Here is a 23559-nt window from a genome sequence, read left to right on the forward strand (position 1 = left end):
GGTTGTAGCGACGGGGTGCCCAGTGTTATCGTCTCATCGGTCGTTGCTGCGCCTCGTCGGGCATGGGGCTAACCAGCGGAACGAGAGCCCCCCTCGGAGGGATGGTCCCAAACAAGATCCTTCTCTTTTAAAATAAGTCTCGGCCAAGATCCAAGTCGTCCTCCTGCCCACCCCCAACCCCAGTCCCTGGCGATCAAGGGCCTTAGTGCCGTTAGTGTCGACGACACCCAGATCGTCCCCTCTGAACACGAGCTGAGAGGCGGTAGCTCGCAGCGGCGTCTCGTGAGGGCTTATCGACCTGCCTTACCCGTCGCGATCTGGTCGTTTCGCAGCGCCCACGTATTTATATCCGCGGGCGCTGTCGGCCTGTGTTTCCAGCCAATCCATGCCATCCCGCCCGATCCGTCGCTGCGTGCGAGCATCCATCTTAAGCGCCCCCGCCGCGCGACGGCTGCGTTGGGTGGCCTCGCTGCTGTGGACACGCAGCGCAGGGGGCCGGCCGTGAGGGCGGCATGCGAATGTATACGCACAGAAGGAGGAAACGGAGAGGGAGAAAGAGAGGGGGCGGAGAGCGAGAGCGAGAGAGGAGAGACAGAACGGGTGGAGGAGGCAGCTTGTGCGCACGTAGGTGTGTTGCGCATGAAATATATGAATTCAAGGCGTATTGGCGTAATAACGACTTGCTGGCCCGAGCTCGCATCACATGCCGCAGGCGAACCAATATTACATGGCCATGGCCCATAAGCCTGAATCTACGAGCACACACGCCTACCTACGACTTGATGTGCACACCTGCGCGCCTACTATACATACGTATAGACGACGACGACCTTCTCCCGGTTCTTCTGCGCGACGGGAAACATCTGCCATGCTAGTATCGTAATAAGTAAGTAAGTAGATACCTGGTATATAGGATGGAGGAAAGGGGTGAGGCGGTAAGGATAGGTACCTATTCGCCTACCTATGGAGCACCCAATTTGGGAGTAAACCCAGACAGAGGCACAGAGGCATGTCATGGATGCACACAAATGCCTACGCCTACACACCCTGCAAAGGGGGGTAGAAGCAGAAGAGTGGCCGACAACCCTGGTTCACCAATTCAGGAGAACCCCCTTGCCCGTCCCTCCTTTGGCCCATCTATCCGCCCAAGACAACTAGGCTACATCAGTCCTGGCGATGCTCCTCGCAGCCAATCACTGCTGCCGTCCGAATGGTTTCATGGATCGGAGCCAGTTTTAATCTCTCCCCGTTGGAACCGTCGACCAGGGGTCACCGTCTCCTTTTTTTGACGTTTCGTGCTATTTTTCTCCTTCGCCTTCCCTTCCGTGTGGTATTTCTGAGACGAGACATCCTTCACGCTGCCTCTTCCTCTCGCTTCTTTCTTCTCTCCCTCTTCCTTCCTCCCTCCCCTATAACACCCTTACCATCTCTTTCTTTCTAGCTTCCGTCCTTGTTCGGCATTTGGGGAGACGGATATACTATTCATAGGTAATCCTATCGTTCCAACTACGCACGCTCATTGAAACATTATTTATTCAAACGCTCTCTTGCTCTCACTTGCACGCTGTTTCTCGGGCTCAGGAGGAGGACGTAAACAACACCCACTATCGAAGGAGAGGACGACGCCGAAGTGGTCTCTAATCGCGTTCCGCATCGCATCCCCCTCTGTTCCTCGCCTGCTCGACCCTGCGAACCCGCTGCACGGAGTCGTTCCATACCTCGGATAATTCATCAGACACAAACAACACTGCAAGATCCAGGAGATCCCAAGTAATTCACAGCATCGCCATGGGTTTCTTACAATCCGCCGTAACGGCGTCGTTAGCGCTTTCGGGCAGTGCTACGGCACTAGAGCCCATCGTTCAGAAGGTACGTGTGATCTTGCGAGGGGAAATGGGGGAGCGCATGTGTGCTCGCTTGCTTGCGGGCAGGCCTGCTGGGTCGGTCAGATCGAGCAGCCGATTAATGCTGTCGGAATAGGGAACCAAGTTCTTCACGGAGAGCGGTAAGCAGTTCTTCATGAAGGGCGTCGCCTACCAACAGGAAGCTGGCGGTGGTCCCGCCGGTACCAAATCCACCACCACTACGTACGTGGACCCTCTGGCCGACGCTAAGGTCTGCCAGCGCGACGTCCCGCTGCTGGAGAATCTGGGTATCAACACCATCCGTACTTATGCCATCGACCCCGAAGCCGACCACGACGCGTGCATGGCCCTGTTGGATAAGGCTGGCATCTACGTCGTTGCCGACTTGGGCGAGCCCGCCTTATCAATTAACCGTGACGACCCGGCCTGGAACGTCGAGTTGTTCGACCGCTATAAGGCCGTCATCGACAACCTCAGCAAATACGATAATGTCATCGGCTTCTTTTCCGGAAACGAAGTCACTAACAACGCTTCCAACAGTGAGTTGCCTATGCTGTGTTACCCCCCTTTCGTGCGCGAACATTGAGGGCGGGTGTGTGAATTCCTATTTGGCGAGTCCTGCTGACAGTAGTAAAGCCGACGCGTCCGCCTATGTGAAGGCTGCCACGCGAGACACCAAGAAGTACATTGCAGACAAGCAGGCAAACGGTGGTCGATGGATGGGTGTCGGATACGCCGCGAACGACGACGCCGACATTCGTGTCAGCATGGCCCAGTACTTTAACTGTGGTAACCAGGAAGAGGCCATCGATTTCTGGGGCTACAACATCTATTCGTGGTGCGGGAAGAGCAGCTTCACCGAGTCGGGTTTCGATGTCCAGGTTGAATTTTTCTCCAACTATTCCGTCCCCGTTTTCTTCGCCGAGTACGGCTGCAACGAGCCCGGCGGTGCTGAGGGCCGTCTGTGGGATGACACCACCGCCATCTACTCGGATCAGATGACCGGCGTGTTCAGCGGCGGCCTCGTCTATATGTTCCACCAAGAGGAAAACGACTACGGTAAGTAGGCTTAGAACTCTCTCGGCTCCAGCAGTTGGTCTAATCTGGTTCTCGCGCAGGTTTGGTCCAAATTAGTGGCAACACCGCCAAGACCTTGAAGAACTACGATGTGTTGAAGACGAAGCTCGCTGCCGTCAGCCCATCGTCGACTTCGATTAACGCGTACACTCCCACAAACTCGCCTGCTGCGTGCCCGGCCATCACCGAGAACTGGAAGGTTGCCGAGGCCCTGCCCCCGACCCCCGACAGCTCCCTTTGCAGCTGCATGACTAAGGCGGCGAGTTGCGTTCCCGCCAGCGACCTCCAGGCCGAAGAGTACGGCCAGATCTTCGGCTACATCTGCGCGAACGACCCGGCTGCCTGCGCCGGCATCAAGCACGATACGGAGACCGGTGTCTACGGCCCTTACGGCATGTGCAACCCCGTGGACCAGCTCGCTCACGTCTTAGACTCGTACTACAAGAACCAGAACAGCGCTTCCGATGCCTGCAACTTCAACGGCGCGGCCAAGCTGGTCCAGGGCTCCGTTGCCTCTTCGTAAGCTTTCTCCTGTCCCGGTGTTTGCCGTTCTCCCCTCCTTCAAACATGGACTAACCGCGTGTGAAATAGGTGCCAATCGGCTCTGTCGCAGGCTGAGTCCTCCATCGCCGTCGCGGCCACCGCTACGGCCGGTGCGTCCACCAGCGGCAGCGGAAGCGGTACGACTGAGAACGCCGCTGCGCCGGCGTCTGTCCGCTTCTCGCCTCTGATGACTATGGGCGATATGGCCATCAGCCTGTATGTGCTGGTGGCTATGGGTGTTGGTGCTGGTATGGTGATGTTGTAAGCGGATAATGGCAAGATAAGCTTCTACATATGGACGTAGATCGGGTAATTCCAGCGGTTTGCTTATGCCTGTGGTCTTCCCGTTAATGAATCGTGCGAGACTATTGACCGGATTTGTTTCGATTTCTCTAGCCTCTGGCTTTTTCTGGGTTTCATCGTCGCAGCGGCGTCATCGATAGATCGGGGTTAGGCCAACTGTCTATCCAAGTATATATAATGCTCCGACTGAAGTCGTGATGGGATTTTCCTGTCGCTTTATATATAAAAACTGTCTTGTGATCGTAGCTCCACTTCCTGTCTTCTCTCCGGCATGTTCACCTAATCATTGATGTGCCTCTACACTCTCCTAAGGATAAACTACGAGCGATTCATCTCTTTCCCTTATTCAACATCCTGCTCACGGCTACTCAGCGTCTCTTACAGAAGCCTGTTGCGTGTTTGAAGATTCCCTCTATTTAACCCCGCGCTTCGTATCATGGGCCCTGACAAGCTGGTTCGCACAGAACTCAGGTATCTGCGTCTTACGACGAGCACATCGCACAGACGTAATTTCGCTTTGAGGGTAACGTCGGCAGTTGTCCACGAAAATTGACAAGCGCCCTGCATGAAGCGTGTATATCTATCCGTGTTTTAGAAGATCGTCGGGGCTACTCGTAATCCAGGTCTGATCCTGAAGCGTCCCGTTACTCTGGCCGCTCGGTATCTCAAGTGGCGCTGTACATCTCAGCAATCCACGCAATGGCCTTTTCGGCGACCGTCTCATTATGATCTGCGCAGCATATTAGTCTCCTCGCTGCAGCAGGTTCTCGTTGCCAGGAATCGGGCCGGTGAACAATGGCATCCATCCCACTCACGTATACAGAAGGCGTGCGGAATGTCGCCCTCATCCACAATCAGTCTTGTGCGTTCGACCTGGTTCTGTCTCCTCCGAATGAACTGATCTCGGTAATGGCTTGCTACCCACTGATCGTGTTTCCCGAAAAAGAAGAAGAACTTGGGCGGGGATCTATCCAGGGCGTCGGCGTTATGTGCTATCTCCCATAGCTCCTCGTCCCACCGGTCTTCCCCGATGGTCCTCATTTCGTCTAGGCCCATATGCAAGGTTTGCCACACGCCATCGCGGCTCTTAAGCCAGCGCGTTGTCACCTCCGCGCTGCTAGGTGGGAATCCCAGGATCCTGCGCACGACCCAGTAGACCGCACGGCGCGGACACAGGTGGAGAAACGCCCGCAGGATGTAGTGGACGTTGTCGCTAAGCAGAGGTATGCGGCGCAAGAGGTCGAGCTTCCAGCCGTTCGGAGATTTCGCTATATGCTCGATAGTGGGAAATAAGAGGAGACCCGAGGCGAGGTTCAGGTATGGGGCAGAGTCACGACTCCGCAGTTGGCGACGGAAGAGCTCGAGGGCGATGTAAGCGCCGACCGAATGTCCGATGAGCAGGACCTCGTCGTACGGGAGTCCGGTCCGCGAACCAGATTCGACGCGCAGCCGCTCTATGGTAGCGAGGTTGTGCCGGATCTGATATTCGAGGTCGTATGGCTTCCTGCGCGCGGTGAACGGCTCGTGGTCGTCATCGCGAAAACCGGCCAGGTCCTGGCCGTAAATATGAAAGCGGATGTGGCGGAGTGAGGCTGTCTCGTCTATCCGCGCCCGGAGAGTGGACAGGAAGGGCTCATAGTAGCCGATGAGCCCCGGGTTCCCAGAGATGAAGAAGATGAGGATATTGCGCGACGACTTGCCGACGGCCTTGTCGTCGAGCGGCGGCGGATATGTGAGGATGCGGGTGGTGGCCATCGGTCACAACTAAAACAGACCCGACTAGCAGTTGTTTTTTTCTTACTACTGCTGCTGCTGCTAGGTATATGCAAGTTTTTAGAGCGTATCCCCGTCTCCTTCTCTACGTGCCTCGGTCTCCCGTCCCCGTTTCGTCTCCTCTAGAACATTGGCAGCTATCCGGCATGGCGGGATTGTTGAAGGAAGAAGAGCGCGGAGGGCCGCGGCTAGTCGACGATGGACACGGCCGAATAATCAGTGTCCACACGATGCCTATTCCAGCCACCACCAGCACATGGTACGGAGCCCCTAGCGTCGCCATCCATCATTCCTTACAGGGAGTGCGACAGGGTTCGTGTATATACCTACATATAATATCGGGCAATATCGGGCGTGCTATCGTGGACAGTTAGGCATGGCACCGGGGCGTGGACGAGGAAGCACGGGAATAAGAAACCAGGGGAGGGTTTGAAGGGCGGACCTAGCAGGCGTCTGTTCGGTCGGTGCAGTCACATGCTCCCACTTCCTTTCTACCTTAGGTGTAGGTATTACCTTATGTTCCCAGTGCCTTTAGGTACCTAACCTAATGAATAGGTAGGTAGGTAGGTACCTACAATGTATTTATGCAGGTGGGTAAGGTACCCAACTTACCTAGGTAGGTAGGTACCTCTTACCGAGGAGGTACCCACCCGGTAGACACGTGGGAGCCCATCACCCCGTCCACCTCTTCGTGTCTCTTCCTTGTTCCTCTATTATCCCACGCCACCATTCTCGGCCGCTTCTGCTAACTTACAATGGCACCCATCTACTTGTTCTCCGCTATGGTATGATGATGTGTGGATGGATGTATGTATGAGTGGACGAGTTATCCGCCGCCTACCCTCCCTCGGTGATCAACCCCACCACCTCCTCTCTCCCTACCTACGTCGAATGGGGGCCATGCCACGGACATCTCGCAGCCTGCGCTCGCACCCTGGCATACGCGCCAGTAAGCCTACCCGCCTGTCTGCCTAGGTAGGTAGGTCGGCATCTATAACGCATCTGATCTGCCTACGACGCACATTGTAACTCCTACAGTCTCGGCATTGTCTATACCCCAACTTATCCCACCCTTGGTGTTCCTGCTAACCCCTGCTCACCCTACACACGCATGTAGGTGCTTTAGGCTGTTCCTGGCAGACGAGCCTACCGAGTCATCCCCCTCTGCGAAATCCCCGTAGCTTACCCGCCTTGCTCCCCTCCTCCCCTCCTCTATCCAAGGGGAAAAAAGAGGGAAAAGAGGAAGGAAAGCCGAGATACCAACAATTCCCTCTCCCTCTCCCGCTTACCGTTGTTTCCGCCTTCGAATCTTAGGTATTTCCCCATCGCTGGCACGTGCTCAGCAGTCGCCCTGTCCGTCCCCGTGCTTCATGCATCTGGCCAACCAACCAGCGCCCTCTGGCGCGATGGGACGGCGGCAGCCTCGGCTTCTTATAGATCCCCGAACGGAACCTCGAACTTACCTACCTTTCCACACTAGCCACGACGCCTTCAGTTAGGCATCCGCCGGCTCCGCGCGCAAAACATCACCACTCCCCTCCCTCTCCGCTCCCCTCACCTCTTCTTCCTCCTCTCCTCCCTCTCCCCCGTCGCGCAACAGAAGTCTGCCTTATCTTGATCCGCTCCGTCTCGCTGCGCCTCCTACCCATAGGCTGCCGCGCTTCTTTCTCCTCCGGCTGAGCCCGTCGAGCATCGAGCAGGCGTAAGTACGTGGTGGCTCGCCTTTGGCTCGCGTGACGCCCGGTGGCCATATAATCCAGACGTGCCGTATCGATTGACGCCCTGCAAACCCCTTCTGATCCTCTCTGCAGCTAGATACGACTACGATCTCTCCACTGTCCGCTTGACCTCAACTGCCTGCAATCCCCGCCGTCTACACAGCGTCGCGATGGCTACCGTCAAACCGCGGCGGGAGCCACCGCCCCCGAACGACCTGGCAGAATCACAGCCGCCCTCCGACGTTACCGACCCGGCCCTAGACCCGGACGCGGCGCACCCCGCAGGCCAGGCCAAGTACGGGCGCTTCAGGGCCTTCATCCGCGCCCTCACATTCTCAATATACTTCGGGTGTGGATGCTTGATGTATGGCACTTCTTTCGCTCCCGTTTCCTGCGTCGGTACGTTGGACCCGCATTCTGATGAGAGGCAGTATACACATCACCCAGATTCTCGGCGCCCCGTTGTACTTCGTCAGCAGCGACCTCTACCGCGCGTATATGTCGCTGACGAAGGCGTCTTTCGGCCTCCTGATCACGACCATGACGCAGTGGTGGGCACCAACCGTCATAAGGATAAGCGGAGATTCTTCCGTTGCTGCCCAGTTGCGCCTTACGTCTGATGGCAGAGTCGAGTGCGATTTTCCCGAGCGCATGGTGATGATTGCGAACCATCAGGTCTGACCCCGCCTCCCCCCGCCTCTCTCCCCTCTCTGTATCCATCTGTCTCCTGCTGCTGCGCCGACGGACACGGGCAACTAACGGATATCCATATGCACTCCGCCATACCGTAGATATACACAGATTGGATCTACTTGTGGTGGGTCGGCTATACCAACACCCCCAGCATGCATGGGCACATCTACATCCTACTCAAGGAATCGTTGAAGCGGATTCCCGTCATTGGACCGGGTTGCCTGTTTCTTGGTTTCATATTCTTGTCCCGCAAGATGGCCGTGGATAAGTCGCGCCTGGCCCGTGGCCTTGGCAAACTCAAGACCCGACACACGGACCTTGATGGGAAAAGTTATCTGAGCCCCATGTGGCTTCTACTTTTCCCCGAAGGCACCAATCTTTCCGCCAACGGCCGAGTCAAGTCGGCGAGCTGGGCCGCAAAGTTGGGCGTGCGCGATGCGGAGCATCAGATGCTACCTCGCAGCACCGGCATGTTCTTCTGTTTAAACGAACTGAAGGGGACCGTGGACTACGTTTACGACTGCACCGTAGCCTACGAAGGCGTCCCGTGAGTTGCTATCCGTTCCTCACCTATCCCCTGTCGTCGTCGTCGTCGTCGACCCGCTAACACAGGTTGCTTAGCCGCGGAAAATATGGCGAGCAATACTTTACGCTGTCAAGCACCTACTTCCAAGGACGACCTCCGAAATCCGCGAATTTCTACTGGAGACGGTTCAAGCTCGACGATATGCCCCTCGACGACCAGGAGAAATTTGACGAGTGGCTCCGCGAGCGGTGGTACGAAAAGGATGCCCTACTTGAGCAGTACATGTCGACCGGCCGATTCCCCGCTAACGAGGCGGGAGTCAGGGGGTATATCGAGACCGAAGTGCGAACCCAGCACTGGTGGGAATTTTCCAAGATCTTCGTCATGCTTGGCACCTTTGGCTTGATACTCAACGTGATGCTTCGAACGATGCGCTTCCTTGCCCGCGCTTAGCTGGCCTTTTGGGGAGTGCTGATTTGCCCATAGACCGATATGGGGTGGAAATCGATTTCTGCGTTGGAGATTAGTAACGACGGGTGTGACGACAAATGATACCACGGAAGATGCATAGGTACGGGATTGGAGTTCCGGAATAGACTGATGGTATTGAGTAGCGAAGGGAATAGAATGTTCAACCACACTCCCCTCCTCCAGCACAGTATTGATTTGGGAATATGTCGTCAAGACGGCTAGATTGGCCCCCAATATTTAGCCTCACGGGGAAGATGCTCACCTGGATGGGCGTGGCACTGAGATATAATATATGCAGATGACTACTTAAAGCAAGGAGGGTGTTACTCCTAGGTCTTGCGGCCTGGTGTCGAGAACCACCTACCCTTCCGTCAACATGATCATTGCTGCATTCCTGTCGCGAAAATTGTTTACGGGATTGAGCAAAGACACAAGGTTACACGCGGCTAAGGTACTGTCCTGATAGAAATCCGCTCTCGAAACGTGTGCCGTACCAGTGGTAACAGCTCCCCGGGGCAGTTTTGATGTCAAACACTATGGATGTCGATACGTGGCTCACGAGACCACTGTGGTCAAGTCGGGGCCTACATTATGTCGGGCCAAGGGGGGCAAACATAGTAGGAGTGAGAGTAACTAAGATGCCGAGGGGGGAGGAAAATCGACGAGTGGATAATTGACTGGTCCTCCGTACTCATAGGTCTATAAGACTCTTCTTCTATGGCGTTTGCTATATATGTCTTCTTATATACACCAAAAGAAAAAAAAATTGGCCCTCGATATGTCGCGAATCGGGCAGAGAGAAAGCAGTCACTTCAGGACAGGTCGACCTCGCGATGGCTCCTGGCGCTCTCCTTGACAGCTTCGATGATGCGTAAGACGTCCCTCGCCTGCTCAGCCGGGACGGGCAGGTCCTGCTCGCGATTCCGGAGGACAGCGTCGGCGAGAAGTCTGTAGAACTCGGTGTAGGTTACGGGGTCCGCGTTGGGCCAGTCCAGCTCGCGGGTGCTGCCGTCGGCCTGGTCGAAGAGGGTGAGCTTGCCGTTCCACTCGGCGGCCTCGGCGCCGAAGCCGGCGTCGCCGGGCTTGAGGCCGCGCTTGAGCTGGGGCTCCTGGGGGTCGAGCCCGGCCTTGCGGTAGCTGCCGGCGGTGCCGCGGACCCAGAAGCGCGGCTGGCGCGTCTCGACGCTGGCGACGGCGATGCGCACCAGGGCGACGAGCCCGGCGTCGTAGAACAGCTGGGCGGTGACGCTGTCGGGCTGGAGGTCCGGCCGCTGCGGGCCGGCGCGCAGCCCGTCGCGCTGGCTGGCGAGCGAGGCGAAGACGCTGCGCGGCGCGCCGAACAGCACGTACACCTGGTCGATCAGGTGGGTGCCCAGGTCGTAGAGGGCGGAGCCGCCGCGGTCGATGCCGAGCGCGCCCTTCCAGCCGGTCGGCTTGTCGAGCCGGAGGCGGTCGAAGTGGGTCTCGAACTCGACGACGCGGCCCAGCGGCCGGTCGGCGGCGGCGAGCAGCTTCTGCACCGTGCGGAAGTCGCCGTCCCACCGGCGGTTCTGGTACACGCAGAGCAGGCGGCGGCGCTCCCGCGCGAGCGCGATGAGGGCGTCGGCCTCGGCGGCGCTCGGGACGAAGGGCTTCTCGACGAGGACGTGCTTGCCCGCGCGCAGCGCCTCCTGCGCGAGCGAGAAGTGCGTCTCCGGGGTGGTGGTGACGACGACGAGGTCGAGCTCGGCGTCGGCGAGGAACGGCGCCAGCGCGGTGAAGTGCCTGGCGGCGGGGTGGTCGCGGGGCGCGGACAGCGCCGACGCGGCCGGGTTGCGCTGCAGGATGGAGTGAAGCTTCAGCGAGGGCGTGGCGGCGATGAACGGGATGTGAAAGATGGTGGCAGATACGCTACCAAGTACCTAGGCAGTAAGCAAAGACAATACATATAAGGGGGCACACATATATAAATTACGAGATAGACGTGTGTGTAGCTGGCGACTCCTTACCCGTAACCGATGACGCCGACGTTGACCGTCGACTTGGTGGTAGCGTCGGCCATCTCGAGATCGCCTAGTGGAGAGAGAGAGAGGTCTAAAAGGCAGGTAAGTGAGTAAGTCCAAACTTCCAAGCGGCGGATATCCCGTCTTACGCTAAGAAGATAAATAATATGGCGATTGGGAGAGCGGACGGGCAGGCGGATGAATATCGATGATAGCTTCTTTATGAGGGGAGAGTGTAGCAGTGGTGGTGGTGCGGAAGGGAAGAGAAGGGGGGGATCTAAGTCGTTTTAATACTATATTTTTTACTATAAGCGATACCCGTTCCCACACGTCTTCACTTATAATACACGGAGAGCGAAAGGTCGCTTCTAGCTAGCCTGTTCTTCTGTGGCAAGCGTTGTGTAGGTATCCATTCTTATTCGCAACGTAATACCTACCTATACAAGTAGATCTGTAGCCACGGAGAGCATGTGATAGGTGGGCAGGTGTACCTAGAGAGCTATACGAATACAACTATAGCGAGGGGGGGGGCGAAGAAGAAGGTTGGCAGAAAAGAGGAGATATAGAGAGAGAGACAGAGAGGGTTAGTTGTTCACGATGGTTTCAACTGGTCGACTGGTGCAATTACCTGTTTTGAACTTGCCAACCCGAGCAGATATGATGGCGTTACCGTGCGGGACACAGTATAAAATTCCCCGCCAAGCTTCGGAATTTCCCTTGGCCGCTGGTCGAAATCGGCAACCAATTTTTTTTTTTCCCTCCTTCTCTTCCATGACATATCGATCGTCATGCGCTTTTGAACCCGCCTTCACCACCCCTCCCTTCTTCTTCTCATGACAGCAGCGTCCAGAGAGGCGAGAGGCAGCGCAATGCTTTCCAATTCCTACCCGGTTAATCCATAGGACAGAGGGTAGTAGGCATTGGGAAGTCATTAGTAGCTCTACCATGGGGTGAACCTGCTTGTCGACGTTGTTCACGATACTAAGTCTAAATAGTCCTCTTCTTGGCGGTATCTCTCGTCTTCCCTCCTTCTCCTCCTCCTCCTCCTCCGTCCCCCCTCCCCCTTTCCCTCCTCCCTCCTCTCTTCATTTCTTCCTTCCCAGAGGACGACGGAGCGCCGCCAACGGTGGGAGTACTACCGGTGCTTTGTTCGCATTTTTCTCTCCCCGCGTTGTCCATCTGCTCACACCAGCCATGCGATCCGCTGCGACTCGAAATATCTTGTTCGCCTGCTATAATCATTCCCCAACCCCGTCATCTGGTGGCTGTGTCACGACACGCGACAGCCGTAGCATTCGCAGGGGGAGTCGCAGTTCGCGGTAGAAATAAGAGAGCAAGAGCACGAGCTCGCTAGGTCTCGGTCTGGGCCACGGCGCAATCGAAGCATGTCTCTGTCGAACGTCTCCGCTCGTTGTCGATGTCTACTCGCCCGTCGCCTACGGGCCCTGCGACCCTTCTCGACTACGTCTCCTCGTCGCGAGCTTCTCGATGTTTCAGCTCTCCCCGACCGCATCCTGCCCAAGTACAAGGAGAATTCGGCGTCGTCGCTCCTGTCTTTGCAATGGCCGGAGCCCCCGAGGAACATTTTGATCATCCCCAAACTCCATGACCCCAAGGTGGCCCTGTCCGCTCGCTCCTTCGCGAGCCACATCCATAGCGAGTACCCCAACCTCAACCTGGTCTTCGAACGCCGTGTCGCCTCGTCCATACAGGAGTCGTTACCTTTCCCCATCTACACCACCTCAGACCCGGGTCAGTTCCCAGCCAAGATCGACCTTGTGACCACCCTCGGCGGCGATGGCACCATATTGCGCGCTGCTAGTCTCTTCAGCCTTCACACGTCTGTGCCGCCGATATTGTCCTTTAGCATGGGGTCGCTCGGTTTCCTCGGCGAGTGGAAATTTGAAGAATACAAGCGCGCCTGGCGGGAGGTGTACATGAGCGGCAGTTGTGTTCCTGTTTCGGACTTGCAAGACCCCCATACGCAGGTCGCTGCCAAAGGCCGGGCGGACGACAACGATGGCTGCCTTCACCACAACTGGGAGGGTGTGCGCGGGAAGAGCATGGGGCTCACCCGTTCAAGCAAGATCCTCCTGCGTCACCGGCTGAAAGTCGGGGTCTATGATGCTGCGGGCGTCAACATCAGCGAGCAGCTGATGCCGACCTCGACCACCGAACCGCAGTTGCGGATCCCGCCAATTCCCCCGGGCTCGGAGCCCGCTTCGGAGGAAGCGGGAGGGCGACCCGCGCCCCGGCCCTTCCACGCCGTCAACGAGCTGGTCATCCACCGCGGCCCGAACCCGCATCTGGCCATCATCGACGTCTACGTCAATAACCACTTTCTCACCGAAGCCGTGGCCGACGGGATCCTGGTAAGCACGCCCACCGGCTCTACCGCCTACTCGCTGTCTGCTGGGGGCAGCATCATGCACCCCTTGGTGAAGACGCTGCTCATCACCCCGATCTGCGCCCGCAGCCTCAGCTTCCGGCCTCTCGGCCTGCCCCTCAACACCAAGGTCTCCCTCAAACTGAGCAAGAAGAATCGCGGGCGCGAGCTCGAAGTCAGCATCGACGGGAAGCGGAGGGCCGGCGTGAAGATCGGGGTGGAGATCCGTGTCGAGGGCGAGACCGTCGGCCGCACCCCCGACGGCACCTGGGGAGGAGGGGTGCCCTGCGTCATTCGCTCTCCCGGCAAGGGCGGCGGCGACCGGAGCGGGATCGCCGAGGACGACGACGGCTGGGTTGGGGGACTCATCGGTCTCCTCAAGTTCAACTACCCGTTCGGCGAGGGGCAGTGAATACAGTCTATAAACATCATAGGGCTAGGAGCCCGGCAGGTCCTTCGCCTCTTTTGCTACGTAGATGTCTCATGCTTTTTACAGAGTTCGTCAGCGCAGACCAATGTATACATATTCTGGAGCGCTCGTCTGCGTAGAGCGACCACGCCGCTTTGCATGGGTTATGCGCAAGCAAATGGACGCGGGAGGTATAGAGGTGCTCAGGATCCATCCGCACCACCCCTGCTTCCGCCGACTACAGCCATGTACTGTCTGCACCACAAATATTCTATAGTATAGAAGTTACTCCTCACTGGTGATGAAAATTGCCACGATTCCTTCGGAAATCGAGGCTGGAGACCCCTGTCAATGCCCTCCCCCTTTCTTCCCAATCAGTCGTAACTCCACAGTAGGACTTCACTTTCCAACCATTTCCTCGAAGTTGCGTCTCCTCTAGCTGCACGATATTGTAAGGCTAACTTGCTCACGGAAGCATTTGCTTAGGTCCTGTTCTCGTGGGAGAGCCCGTGCTTGCATACTCCCATCAGAGCCTCTGGTAAGCCCGCGAAGAGATCTGTTCGTCTATCTAGGTACCGATCACAGTAGCTAACCAGGAGGCGAAATAGCTCATTTGGGTGGCCGGCTGACCCAGTGCTTGCTCAATAGACCGACTGAAGGACCGACCTCCTTGCGACCTCAGGTGGTTGAGGGCTTAATGAGACACCATCTGAAAGGAAAGATAGGGAGGGGGACTGTGCGCGCGCGCTCGTGTGTCTATCTAGTTGGGTCCCATCGCATAAGTATCGCAACGCCGAATCAACTCCGTATGCTCTCATCTATCTAAGCCCGACGAACCCGGCCCCAAAGTCCATGCTGATTTGCTCCAGGGGTGAGACAAAAGGCGGAAAGGGACAAGCGCTCATGTTTAAGGGTGGGAGAACTGCCCTACTCGAGATATCCGTTTGCCCGGAGAGCAGAGGCGATGGCCTTGGTCGCATTCTGCAGCGCCGTGTTCTTCGACTTCGAGGCCGCTTGCTTGGATGAGCTCACGATATTTCCAGCGTTCGCCTGCAAATATAGCCGGACCGTCTCCCGCCAGAGCGGCGTCAAGCGCTTTTTCTCGACGCTAGCCTGACTCGCTTCCTCGGCGCTAGCGGCTTGAACCCAGGGAAGCAGCGCGTAATGCAAGGTCCAGCTCCGCACCTCGTTGTTGTACTTTGCCGACTGCGACTTGTTCTCGTAGTTCTCTCGTCCCGGTTCGTTGTACCACGGCTCCTCGCAGAGAATCATGGCCTGGATACTGATGAGAACCTGCAAAATAGTGGATTGACCTGGTCTCCACGGCTCCCCGGACCACGTTCCGAGCAGAGAGAGACATACTGTTTCGGTTTGACATCAGCATCGTCACCAACCCCAACGCCAGGCGTCTACACCGACGCTGGTAGCTGCCCGACGAGGGTCGGGAATCGGATTTATGGGGTGTTACTTACTTTTGCCGTCTTCATACAGATTTGGATTAAACCGCGTTTTCCCCCCATTCGTGGTCCTGAATGTCATCGATGGCGGTGTATTGGGGTAACCCAACGGGCAAAACAAGTCGAACTCAAATATGCCATGCTCGTAGGGCGTATCCTTAGGGCCGATGATCAAAACCTTCATAACATCGAGCCGGGAGGTCCCGTGGCGGACGAAGATGCCTTGCGGCAGCGACGCTTGCAGTGTTGATATTTCGGTGATCAACCTCTTCATACGGCCGCGCGGTGGGACGGCCTGATTGCCCACCGAGGTGGCTGCTTGCGCATACGTGAAATCCTGTGTCATCACGTCGTCGGGCGCATCCCTCACGCAGTTTCCACGGTGCCACTCGGCAAAGTCAACCTCCGGTTCTTCGTTGCTGATCACCATCGTGGTCTCAAACCACTGGGAATTGCTACCAAGCAATGCTGAGATCTCGCCCAGTCGCCTACTAAGTCTCAGCAAGTTCTGCTCTTCGGTATTCTTGAATTCCGCCGTATTCCGCTCGGCGTGTCGGAGAATCGTCTGTGATTGGGCTGCCAGATTCTCCAACAACGACAATAGAGGTCTGCTCGTATCCGTGGAGGGGATACGTCCTCGGTTTTCCCCTAGGTTAAAAGAGACATCCCGCAAACTACCACCTCTCTCGTGGTAGAGGTTGCGGTCGCAGTATACGAGCGAGGCCGTTGCTGGATGTGTTCCTAACGCATGGACAAAGTCTAACATGGCATCGTAAACGTGGTGTTGACGACTGATCTCATCAATAGAATTGGTGTTGAGCATTGTCGCGACATGCCCTATGAGCGGACTGCGCGACAACATGCGTACTAGGAACTCTGGGGGTGACAGATCGAAGCGGTCTCGACGATCGCTCGACGGCAGCAATTGGGCCAATAACTTAAAGTAAGCTTCCTGGACGGAGCTCTCCTGGGCATCCGTGGGCTTCTTGGGCAGCGGGGAGCAGGCTCCGCGGTACCGAGGATTAAAATAGTGAGGAAAGGAGTGGTAATCATGAGTCCCACTGCTGTAGCCAACCCCCTTGGCGTTGGCTGGAATATGTGACGACTGTTTTGGGTGATGCACGCCGGTGAGATGCTTATACGTTGTGGTGAGCTTCGACGACCTGGTGGTCCTCTCACGGACTTTGTTCAGGACGGTCGATGAACCCTGAGGCCTCGAGCTCGAGACCTCCCAACCGCAAGCCAGGGCCCAAATCGCGGCTAACCTCCCGGTCTCACAGCACCAACAAGCCACAAGATTCACGCCAGATGCCTCCCAAGCATTATGCGGATTACTAGCCACACTGGAGACGATTTCCCCACAGCCAAGACATATCGACAAGCCGCAGAATGGACTTTGGCATTTGAGCCCGAAGCGTACTTGTCCTGAACTTTATTAGCATGAGGGGCCAAGGGGAAAAAAGGGAAGCGGAGCGGCATGCTCGACTATGTATGCGGGCAGAAGCATCGGATTTATCCCGTTTCCCCCGTAGGTTGCATCTGGACGACGGAAAAGGGTAGATCCCCCCCCCCCCCCCCCCCCTTCAGCCATGGTGCGGGCAACGAACAGACACGGCAAAGACTAAACATTTATGTGATCCTGGTAACTTACCACTGCTTGAGGCCCACCCTCTCACCGTTTTCACAACTTCTTTTATGTCCGCAGATATCGCTCGACCGCATCCAGGGCAGACTCGATTCACACACGAGCGTACAAACTGGTGTAGAGGCTCGAGGTCTTTGATAATTGCATCCACGAGGACTGTGTCTGTGAGAACCTGCTCCGGGTCCGACAAAGGGCTACCGGCGTCCTCAGGAGTATCCAGATCTATCGCCGAAGCACCAGCATCGGGTGCATAGTCCGGCTGCTGCGGCAGAGAAACCGAATCGAGGCCACTTTTTGACCAGTCCACGAATTCGTCGTAGCTTATATTATAAGGATATGACTGTAGGTCCTCCGCGTCGTCCGGCAGAAACGGTACATCCGCCCAGGCGTGGTGGTGGTCAAGCCACTCATCCGGCCACTCCGGGGCGCCGTTCTGAGATAAGGAGGGCATGGATTCATAAAATAAGGTTGGTATGGACTTCTTCTGTGTTGAGATTTGCGCGGATGTGGAGGCAGAGGCTGAGACATGGTGTGAAGGCATGAACTGGTGTGAGAAGAGCAGCGGAAGAGGAGGGGCAGAGGGGTGATTTGCCAGCATGTTCGGCTTCGGTTCGAGTCCAGTCAGGTCCACAGGATTGGATCGGCTGCCGGTGGCCTGGCTGCTGCTACCCGCCTGGCTGCTGCTACCTGCCTGACTGCTGTGTGCTGAGAAGTTCGCCGCTGGAGCTGACCAGCCTAGATCCCCGGAGGCCGACAAAAAGCCCATGCTGTAGGTCATGCTGGGATGCGTGTTCGCATGCCCGGAGGGCGGGAGAGTAGAAGGGCCAGGGGACGGCTTTGGCGGTTGCGCCTGTTTTTTCGGAGCCATTCCCGGTGCTAAATGGCACGACGCTCCAGGGGCTTTCTTAGGCTGGGGTGGACTGCTAGAGCGCGGAGTTGCGCTTGCTAGGTGTGCCAGGACCGGCTGCTGCGAGGACTTTTTGTCGTTCGCAGCAGAATGATGGTCCTTATGGCGATGTCGTATGCGGTTTGTAAGATTCTTAATCGCTTCGAAACTGGAAATCATGGTGCACCGTGATTTCGCAAGTCTGTCGGGTGGCAATGGGGTTCATCCAACCAGGAGATACGGGTTCTCGTGTGTGGGTTACCTATTGGCGACATCAGGAGGAAATGTTGGGCTCTGGCAAGAATATCCTCGACAGGCTGGCACCCCCAGGTCGACTCAGAAGCTGTTCCTGCACCGCCCACGCCCACGCCCACGCGTTTGTTGTACCTGTGCCGTGTCCGCCTCGGAGGAGAGAGACGGGGGACTGGCCCTAATGCGCGTCAGTGATTGGATTTCTGGTATTGGGTTGCTTGGTCCGGGTGTGGATGTGGGCAGCCACCAGTGCGGCTGCACCCACGGCGTAGGGCGCAGCGTGAGGACGTATCGATGCCTCCTGCAAATTTCATAGGCCTGCTCGAGCCCGACGGCTTGCGTGCGTGCGTTTACCTCCCCAAATCAGATATAGTGTGACTGAGATACGGTAGGTTAGGCGAGGTCATGCCGGAGCAAGAGACAGGGAGGGAGAGAAGATGAGGGGAGAGAAGGCGGGATGAAGGGTAAGGGAGGGGGGAAAAGAGGGAGCAGGGTGGCTATACCGGCGGTCGTGATAACGAAACCAGCCAGTCACCCTCCGCTCAAGGTGAAGTGGGTGAAATGACGGCTTGTTCTGCGCTTGGGGGCGGCCTTGGGACGGATCTTGGGCGTGTGGGCTTCAGCAACGGATGGGCAGAGGTGAGAAGTGCGATGCGGTAGGTGGATGACGGCTGTTGATTACTTGCCTCGTGTTGTAATCTCACCCGCCACCCTGCAGGCTGAAGCATCTGGTCACTGTGTGCGGGCTAGGTAACTACGTGAGGTCGATATTCACTCTCGGAACAAAAGGCCCATCTCAGGCCTGGGTCATGTGGGCAGGGCGTAGGTGTAAATAAGTAGGTAGGGGTATGAAAAGCAGACAGGCGTGGAGGTTTGGGAGGTAGGGAGGTAGAGGTAAGAGGTAGAGGTAGGGAGGAAGCTGGAGGTCCGGGGCACTGCAAGGCCAGGCAAATCCCTAAGGAGATAGGTAAGCAGGTAGGCTAGGAGGAGGTAGGTCGGTCGGCCAGTAAGTACCTACATCATCAGCTGGTTACCTCCTACGGAGGTGGGTAGGTACCTGGGTAAGAGAGGTAGGTTTCGCTTTGGTTAGGCGCACCCGTCTCACTTTCTCTAGGTAGCACAACATGCCCACCCAGGTACCTCCCTCAGCTTGTAGGTACATCCAGTGGATGCCCGGCAGAGCTCTGCATGTTGGGTGCCTGATGTGCAATAGGTACCTAAGGTAGGGAAGGCTGGTTAGGTAGGTGGGAAGCATACTAGGCGTGATTAGGAGTCTTACACTTTACTATAGAAAGCAGCATTAATGCTATGTGGGCTTAACACAGGTATTAAATCGGGGAACTTGCGTACAAAATAAAGCGAGGCATGTCCCTAACGGGCCGTTAACCTGGACTTCCATGATACCTAGATGTCTGGTATGTACCAATATTAAGCCGTCAGGTGCTTCGTGGCTCCGATATGCACTACCTACCTAAGGTAGTACCCAGCTTGAGTGCCTGGTAATGTGCGTATGGCTGATACAAGGTTTCGACAGGCCGCGGAGGACCTGCCTAGGTACCTACCCACCTAGGGACCTACCTCTTATATACAGGTAATGTATGTGTGTACATAATGCATGTGGGTTGGTATGATGTAGGTATGCGGTTTGTTACAGGTAGGTTAGGTACCTTAGGTACCTAGACCTAGGTATCTATCATAACATACAGAGGATTAGGTTAGAGGTGCCCGTATTTACCTCCCAAGGCTGTGCGTCTTGATAGGTGCATAGTCAGGGTATTGTCACATCTCGAAGTTGTTTCGCTGGATTAGGTACCTAGGTACCTAACGCAGGTGCATGCCTAAGGTTTCTATCTTCAGCTCACGCCTTTATACACCTGCATACATGCTCGGATATTAGACCTTTGAACGCATTTCGAGGTGTTTAGTTCTTTGTAGGTACCTACCTAGGTTAGCAGGTAGATGGCCCAACTAGGTACCTACCTATCGGGAACATGAGCACATAGACACGTACAGGCAGTAAGCTACGGGTAGATGAAAACTTAAGGTCCTTTCAAGCCTCTGCAGAGAGTTAGGAAGTACGTAAAACCCCAAGCACTCAAAAACCGTAGTTGGGTAGAATCTGAACACCTACTAAACATGATGAAACATTCGGTAAAGATTAGGATGTAGGTACACAACTCCTCCTATATGGTGCACGATCTCCCTCTCAATCTCAGCGATGGAGGGGCAGCCGTACTGCGGGGTGATGGGTACATCTCACCTCTATGTGTACCTGCATTAGTTGTAGGTACCTATCTATAGAAGACGGGCAAGGAAACCGGGTTTGATAACCTAAATTCAATGCGAGCGCAGGACAGAACAACGATGGCGTATTTACCTACCCCCCTGGTTATCATTACGGAGCCTCGAGATTTCTAGTGGTGAATTTGACCCTATATTGAGCACGTAACGGCCGGATTGGAGGTAAAGTAAATGGTGGCATATGAGTAGGTTTTTTTTTTCTTTCCTTTAGGAACAAACATGTGTATTCCCGATTGTTCACACGCATACATCTACTTAATTCCCTCTAGTTGCATACCGGAGGCCTGGTAAGGAATGGATTACTCATGGGTTCATCCCTGTTTCCCGTATTTCGTATTCTCCGACCGACGCACTAAGGAGTTAGCGGAAACCTACACAAGGTACCTATCTATGTAATTATATTCACCGTATTGCATATCACTACGTAGTACTGGGCATCGTTATGTGCGTAGGCATCGTATCAGCATCACGTAGACATCACACATTGCGAACTCCCACCTCTCTTCCTCTTCTCCGAGCCGAGATCACATACTAAATACCCGCCCTTCGCATGTCTAGGCATTCAGATACCATATATCAAGCAGGCTAGGTGCCTATCCGACGTGGAACCCCACCACCTCCTTCATAACTTTCAACATGGCCGTAATCTTCTCTTCCTCGAGGCGCCGGCCGATTAGTGCGAGCCCAACCTGTGCGTTTTCATGATTCTCGGGCCTCTCGTCTGTTCCAACATCACCCTGCCGTCAGTCGTCGCCCAATGCTACGAGTCGAGGTAGTAACTGTTGGGGAATGTGTGCGCTTACAGAATTCCATCGCTTCTCTGTCTTTCTCCGAGATAGGCTTCCAGTCGCCGGGAATCACATCCTTCACTAGATCCACTTCGGTAACTGGAAACACCCCCGTTGTCAGGTCGAGCAGTGGCGATAGTGCGCCGTAATTCCATGGCTGTCCCATACTGTGGCGTGCTGCTGGCGTGACGCTGTTTGGTGTTATTAGCGCATCGATCGGGCGGCCGGTTCCTGTCACTTCTGCCGTCTTCTGCCATCTTTCTAGAAACCGTTGGGCTAACACAGTTCTCCTATGTTGGTTCTGCCACGATTCGAATACGCTGAGAGGCTTGAGCGAGGCATTGCTATGGCCGTACATCATCTCGACCCCCGGCGGCAGGGGTTCGCCCGTCAGTCCTGAGTCTCGCCGGATCTCCTCTGCACCGTCGGCAAGCCACATCTTCCAGATGATCTCCGACGCCTCCTTCGACTCGTATGGGATAAAGTCGATTATCCTGTGGCCTGCTGCGAGCAATTTATCCCTTGTGATCTCCATCGCCCTTCGGAGGGGGGGTCTGCGACAGTGCGTTGAGTATGGTGCTCGACCACCCATCGACAAGATTCACTCACGAAGGGTTCACGTATCCGTCTCCCATGCCGAAACCGAAACATAGCTTTTCTGGGAGTACCTCTGCGTCCGCTCTCCACTACCGGGCCCTGCGGTCAGCTAAGGATGGTTCGAGAGTATTAGAGACGAGTCTCTCTTTTAAAGAATTGCTTGGGGAGGGATCTATGACTAGGGCAGGGCGAATTTGCATAACTCCTAGGTCGCGACCTACCGGCAGCGGAATGATTTGAGGGTCGTGCTCCCACGGCTTCTGCGCCGCGACGCTTGCCATGAAGAGGCGAATGTCCTCGGGCGACCGACACATCGGCCCCGCGCATGACCTGACCGCTTCCTGGCCTAAGAAGGTATTGGTGACTTGCTGATACGATACTCTACCGTGTGACGGTCGCAGGGCATACAAGCCCAAGAACGAGGCCGGATGCCGAATGCTCCCTCCGATATCAGTGCCAACGCCGATGAAGCTACCCCGTAAGGCAATCAAGGCTGATTCGCCGCCAGATGAACCCCCGCTCGTAAGCTTGCGATTCCGGGGATTGGAAGTCCTGCCGAACAGGTTGTTCACCGTTTCGCCCGTCATCAGCGTGGTCGGGACGTTCGTTTTCACATAGAACACGGCTCCCGCATTCCGCAGAAGTCTAACTAGTGTTGACTCCTCCTCAGGCTTCTTCCCTGCCCATGCGGCATATCCGATCGTGGAGTCGACGCCTTTGAGGTTAAATTGGTCTTTGAGACTGACAGGGAGACCGTGGAGGGGGCCGACGGTTTCGCCCTTCGTCTGGAGGTGCTCGTCCAGCTCAGTGGCGCGGATGAGGGCTTGGTCAAAATAAGTCTCAGTCACGCAATTGACGAGCTGTTGCGCCACGGCAGCTCTCTTGCATGTCGCCTTAATTACCTCGACTGCTGTCCACTCCCCGGCTGCCACCTTCGAGACGACCTCCGATGCTGTTGAATCCGTGATTAGAAGCTCGCGTTTCGTGAAGAAGCCCGACGTGTACGGAAATTCCTGCACCCTATCCTCCTCGTCGGACGGCATCAGCGCCTCCGGGATGAGCCATTCCGACGGGATCTTCGACGCACGCTCGGCCTGCTTGCGAGCCGAAATGCTCTGCCACGTCTCTCGAATCGTACTTTGACTCATCGTAACCTACGAGGACCTGACCGAAAACTGTGCTGCTACCTGTAGAACACGACGTATCGCAACTAGGATGACCTAGGTATCCGTGGATCAGAGTTTCCACCTCGTACTAACCCGTCAATAGATGGGTAGGTACGAGCGTGGGATTCGCCCACGCGATGCCAAGCGGCGGTATCGCAAGATAACAGGGCACGAGGGGATCAGCCTGCCCCTCCCTCTCTTATCTCTCGTCCATCCAAGTGCCCGGGTTCTCAGAAACCAGAACGAGCTTCGCGCGTCTGTCACCCTATTGGGGCCAAAAATAAGCAGGCATGGATAATATCTCAAGTAGTCTTCGAGGAAGGGGGTTTCTGGAGACGAGCGATAAAAAGACTGCCCTATCATAAAATTTGATACGTAGGTATGGCTGGGCAACGCATAACACCTGATCAACTAAAAACTGCCTACATGTTTATACTGCGTAGTATGTGTGGCGGGTTATGAATCGGCTCCTAAGCTGGTCAAGACCTAGGTATGATAGAAATTACAAATCTCCCCGTGGTCGAGCCCCCCACTACAGATCGCCCCGTCGTAGCGCCAGGATCTAACGGAGCCGCCGGGGATAGTCTGTTCTTAGGTAAATAGGGAAAGAAGAAAGAAAAGGTTGTGTCAAGAGACGTAAACTAGTGGACGATATAGCCGATAGCAAGTTTCGAGGTGGATGGATCGTAACCACAGGGCCCTTAGCTTGCCCCCAGCGGTG

At 55.9% G+C, this 23559-nt stretch overlaps 7 protein-coding genes across 7 annotated transcripts; 3 read left to right on the plus strand and 4 right to left on the minus strand.

Annotated features, from left to right (window-relative positions):
• Positions 1–1148: 1148 nt before the first annotated feature.
• GGS23DRAFT_558314 (carbohydrate-binding module family 43 protein) lies at positions 1149–3986 on the plus strand. The gene is made up of 5 exons (XM_051515748.1): positions 1149–1869; positions 1981–2404; positions 2502–2924; positions 2984–3461; positions 3534–3986. Exons 1-5 carry the CDS (start codon positions 1789–1791, stop codon positions 3748–3750), a joined length of 1623 nt encoding a protein of 540 aa, XP_051373945.1. The 5' UTR covers positions 1149–1788; the 3' UTR covers positions 3751–3986.
• GGS23DRAFT_558316 (uncharacterized protein) lies at positions 3987–6046 on the minus strand. Its single transcript, XM_051515749.1, has 2 exons — positions 4604–6046; positions 3987–4518 (listed from the first exon to the last, which is right to left on the minus strand). The coding sequence occupies exons 1-2, from the start codon at positions 5541–5543 to the stop codon at positions 4454–4456; spliced, it is 1005 nt and encodes a 334-aa protein (XP_051373946.1). The 5' UTR covers positions 5544–6046; the 3' UTR covers positions 3987–4453.
• Positions 6047–7449: 1403 nt separating this feature from the next.
• On the plus strand, positions 7450–8951 carry GGS23DRAFT_603860 (acyltransferase-domain-containing protein; the record flags this gene model as incomplete). The annotated part of the gene is made up of 4 exons (XM_051519527.1): positions 7450–7643; positions 7711–7954; positions 8071–8519; positions 8594–8951. 4 exons carry the CDS (start codon positions 7450–7452, stop codon positions 8949–8951), a joined length of 1245 nt encoding a protein of 414 aa, XP_051373947.1.
• Positions 8952–9364: 413 nt separating this feature from the next.
• On the minus strand, positions 9365–11497 carry GGS23DRAFT_417240 (NAD(P)-binding protein). Its single transcript, XM_051513724.1, has 2 exons — positions 10958–11497; positions 9365–10859 (listed from the first exon to the last, which is right to left on the minus strand). Exons 1-2 carry the CDS (start codon positions 11008–11010, stop codon positions 9782–9784), a joined length of 1131 nt encoding a protein of 376 aa, XP_051373948.1. The 5' UTR covers positions 11011–11497; the 3' UTR covers positions 9365–9781.
• A 620-nt stretch (positions 11498–12117) lies between these two features.
• On the plus strand, positions 12118–13757 carry GGS23DRAFT_417310 (ATP-NAD kinase). Its single transcript, XM_051513725.1, has one exon. It carries the CDS (start codon positions 12337–12339, stop codon positions 13747–13749), a length of 1413 nt encoding a protein of 470 aa, XP_051373949.1. The 5' UTR covers positions 12118–12336; the 3' UTR covers positions 13750–13757.
• Positions 13758–14316: 559 nt separating this feature from the next.
• Positions 14317–18054, minus strand: GGS23DRAFT_417441 (uncharacterized protein). The gene is made up of 3 exons (XM_051513726.1): positions 16855–18054; positions 15219–16628; positions 14317–15107 (listed from the first exon to the last, which is right to left on the minus strand). Exons 1-3 carry the CDS (start codon positions 17912–17914, stop codon positions 14674–14676), a joined length of 2904 nt encoding a protein of 967 aa, XP_051373950.1. The 5' UTR covers positions 17915–18054; the 3' UTR covers positions 14317–14673.
• A 2826-nt stretch (positions 18055–20880) lies between these two features.
• On the minus strand, positions 20881–22820 carry GGS23DRAFT_594784 (amidase signature domain-containing protein; the record flags this gene model as incomplete). Its single annotated transcript, XM_051518217.1, has 4 exons — positions 20881–21008; positions 21091–21629; positions 21685–21761; positions 21894–22820. 4 exons carry the CDS (start codon positions 22818–22820, stop codon positions 20881–20883), a joined length of 1671 nt encoding a protein of 556 aa, XP_051373951.1.
• Between the last annotated feature and the right edge of the window lie 739 nt (positions 22821–23559).

Source organism: Durotheca rogersii (genome assembly GCF_024521655.1).
Source record: "Durotheca rogersii strain YMJ 92031201 chromosome Unknown GGS23scaffold_5, whole genome shotgun sequence".
Taxonomy (NCBI): Eukaryota; Fungi; Ascomycota; class Sordariomycetes; order Xylariales; family Xylariaceae; genus Durotheca; species Durotheca rogersii.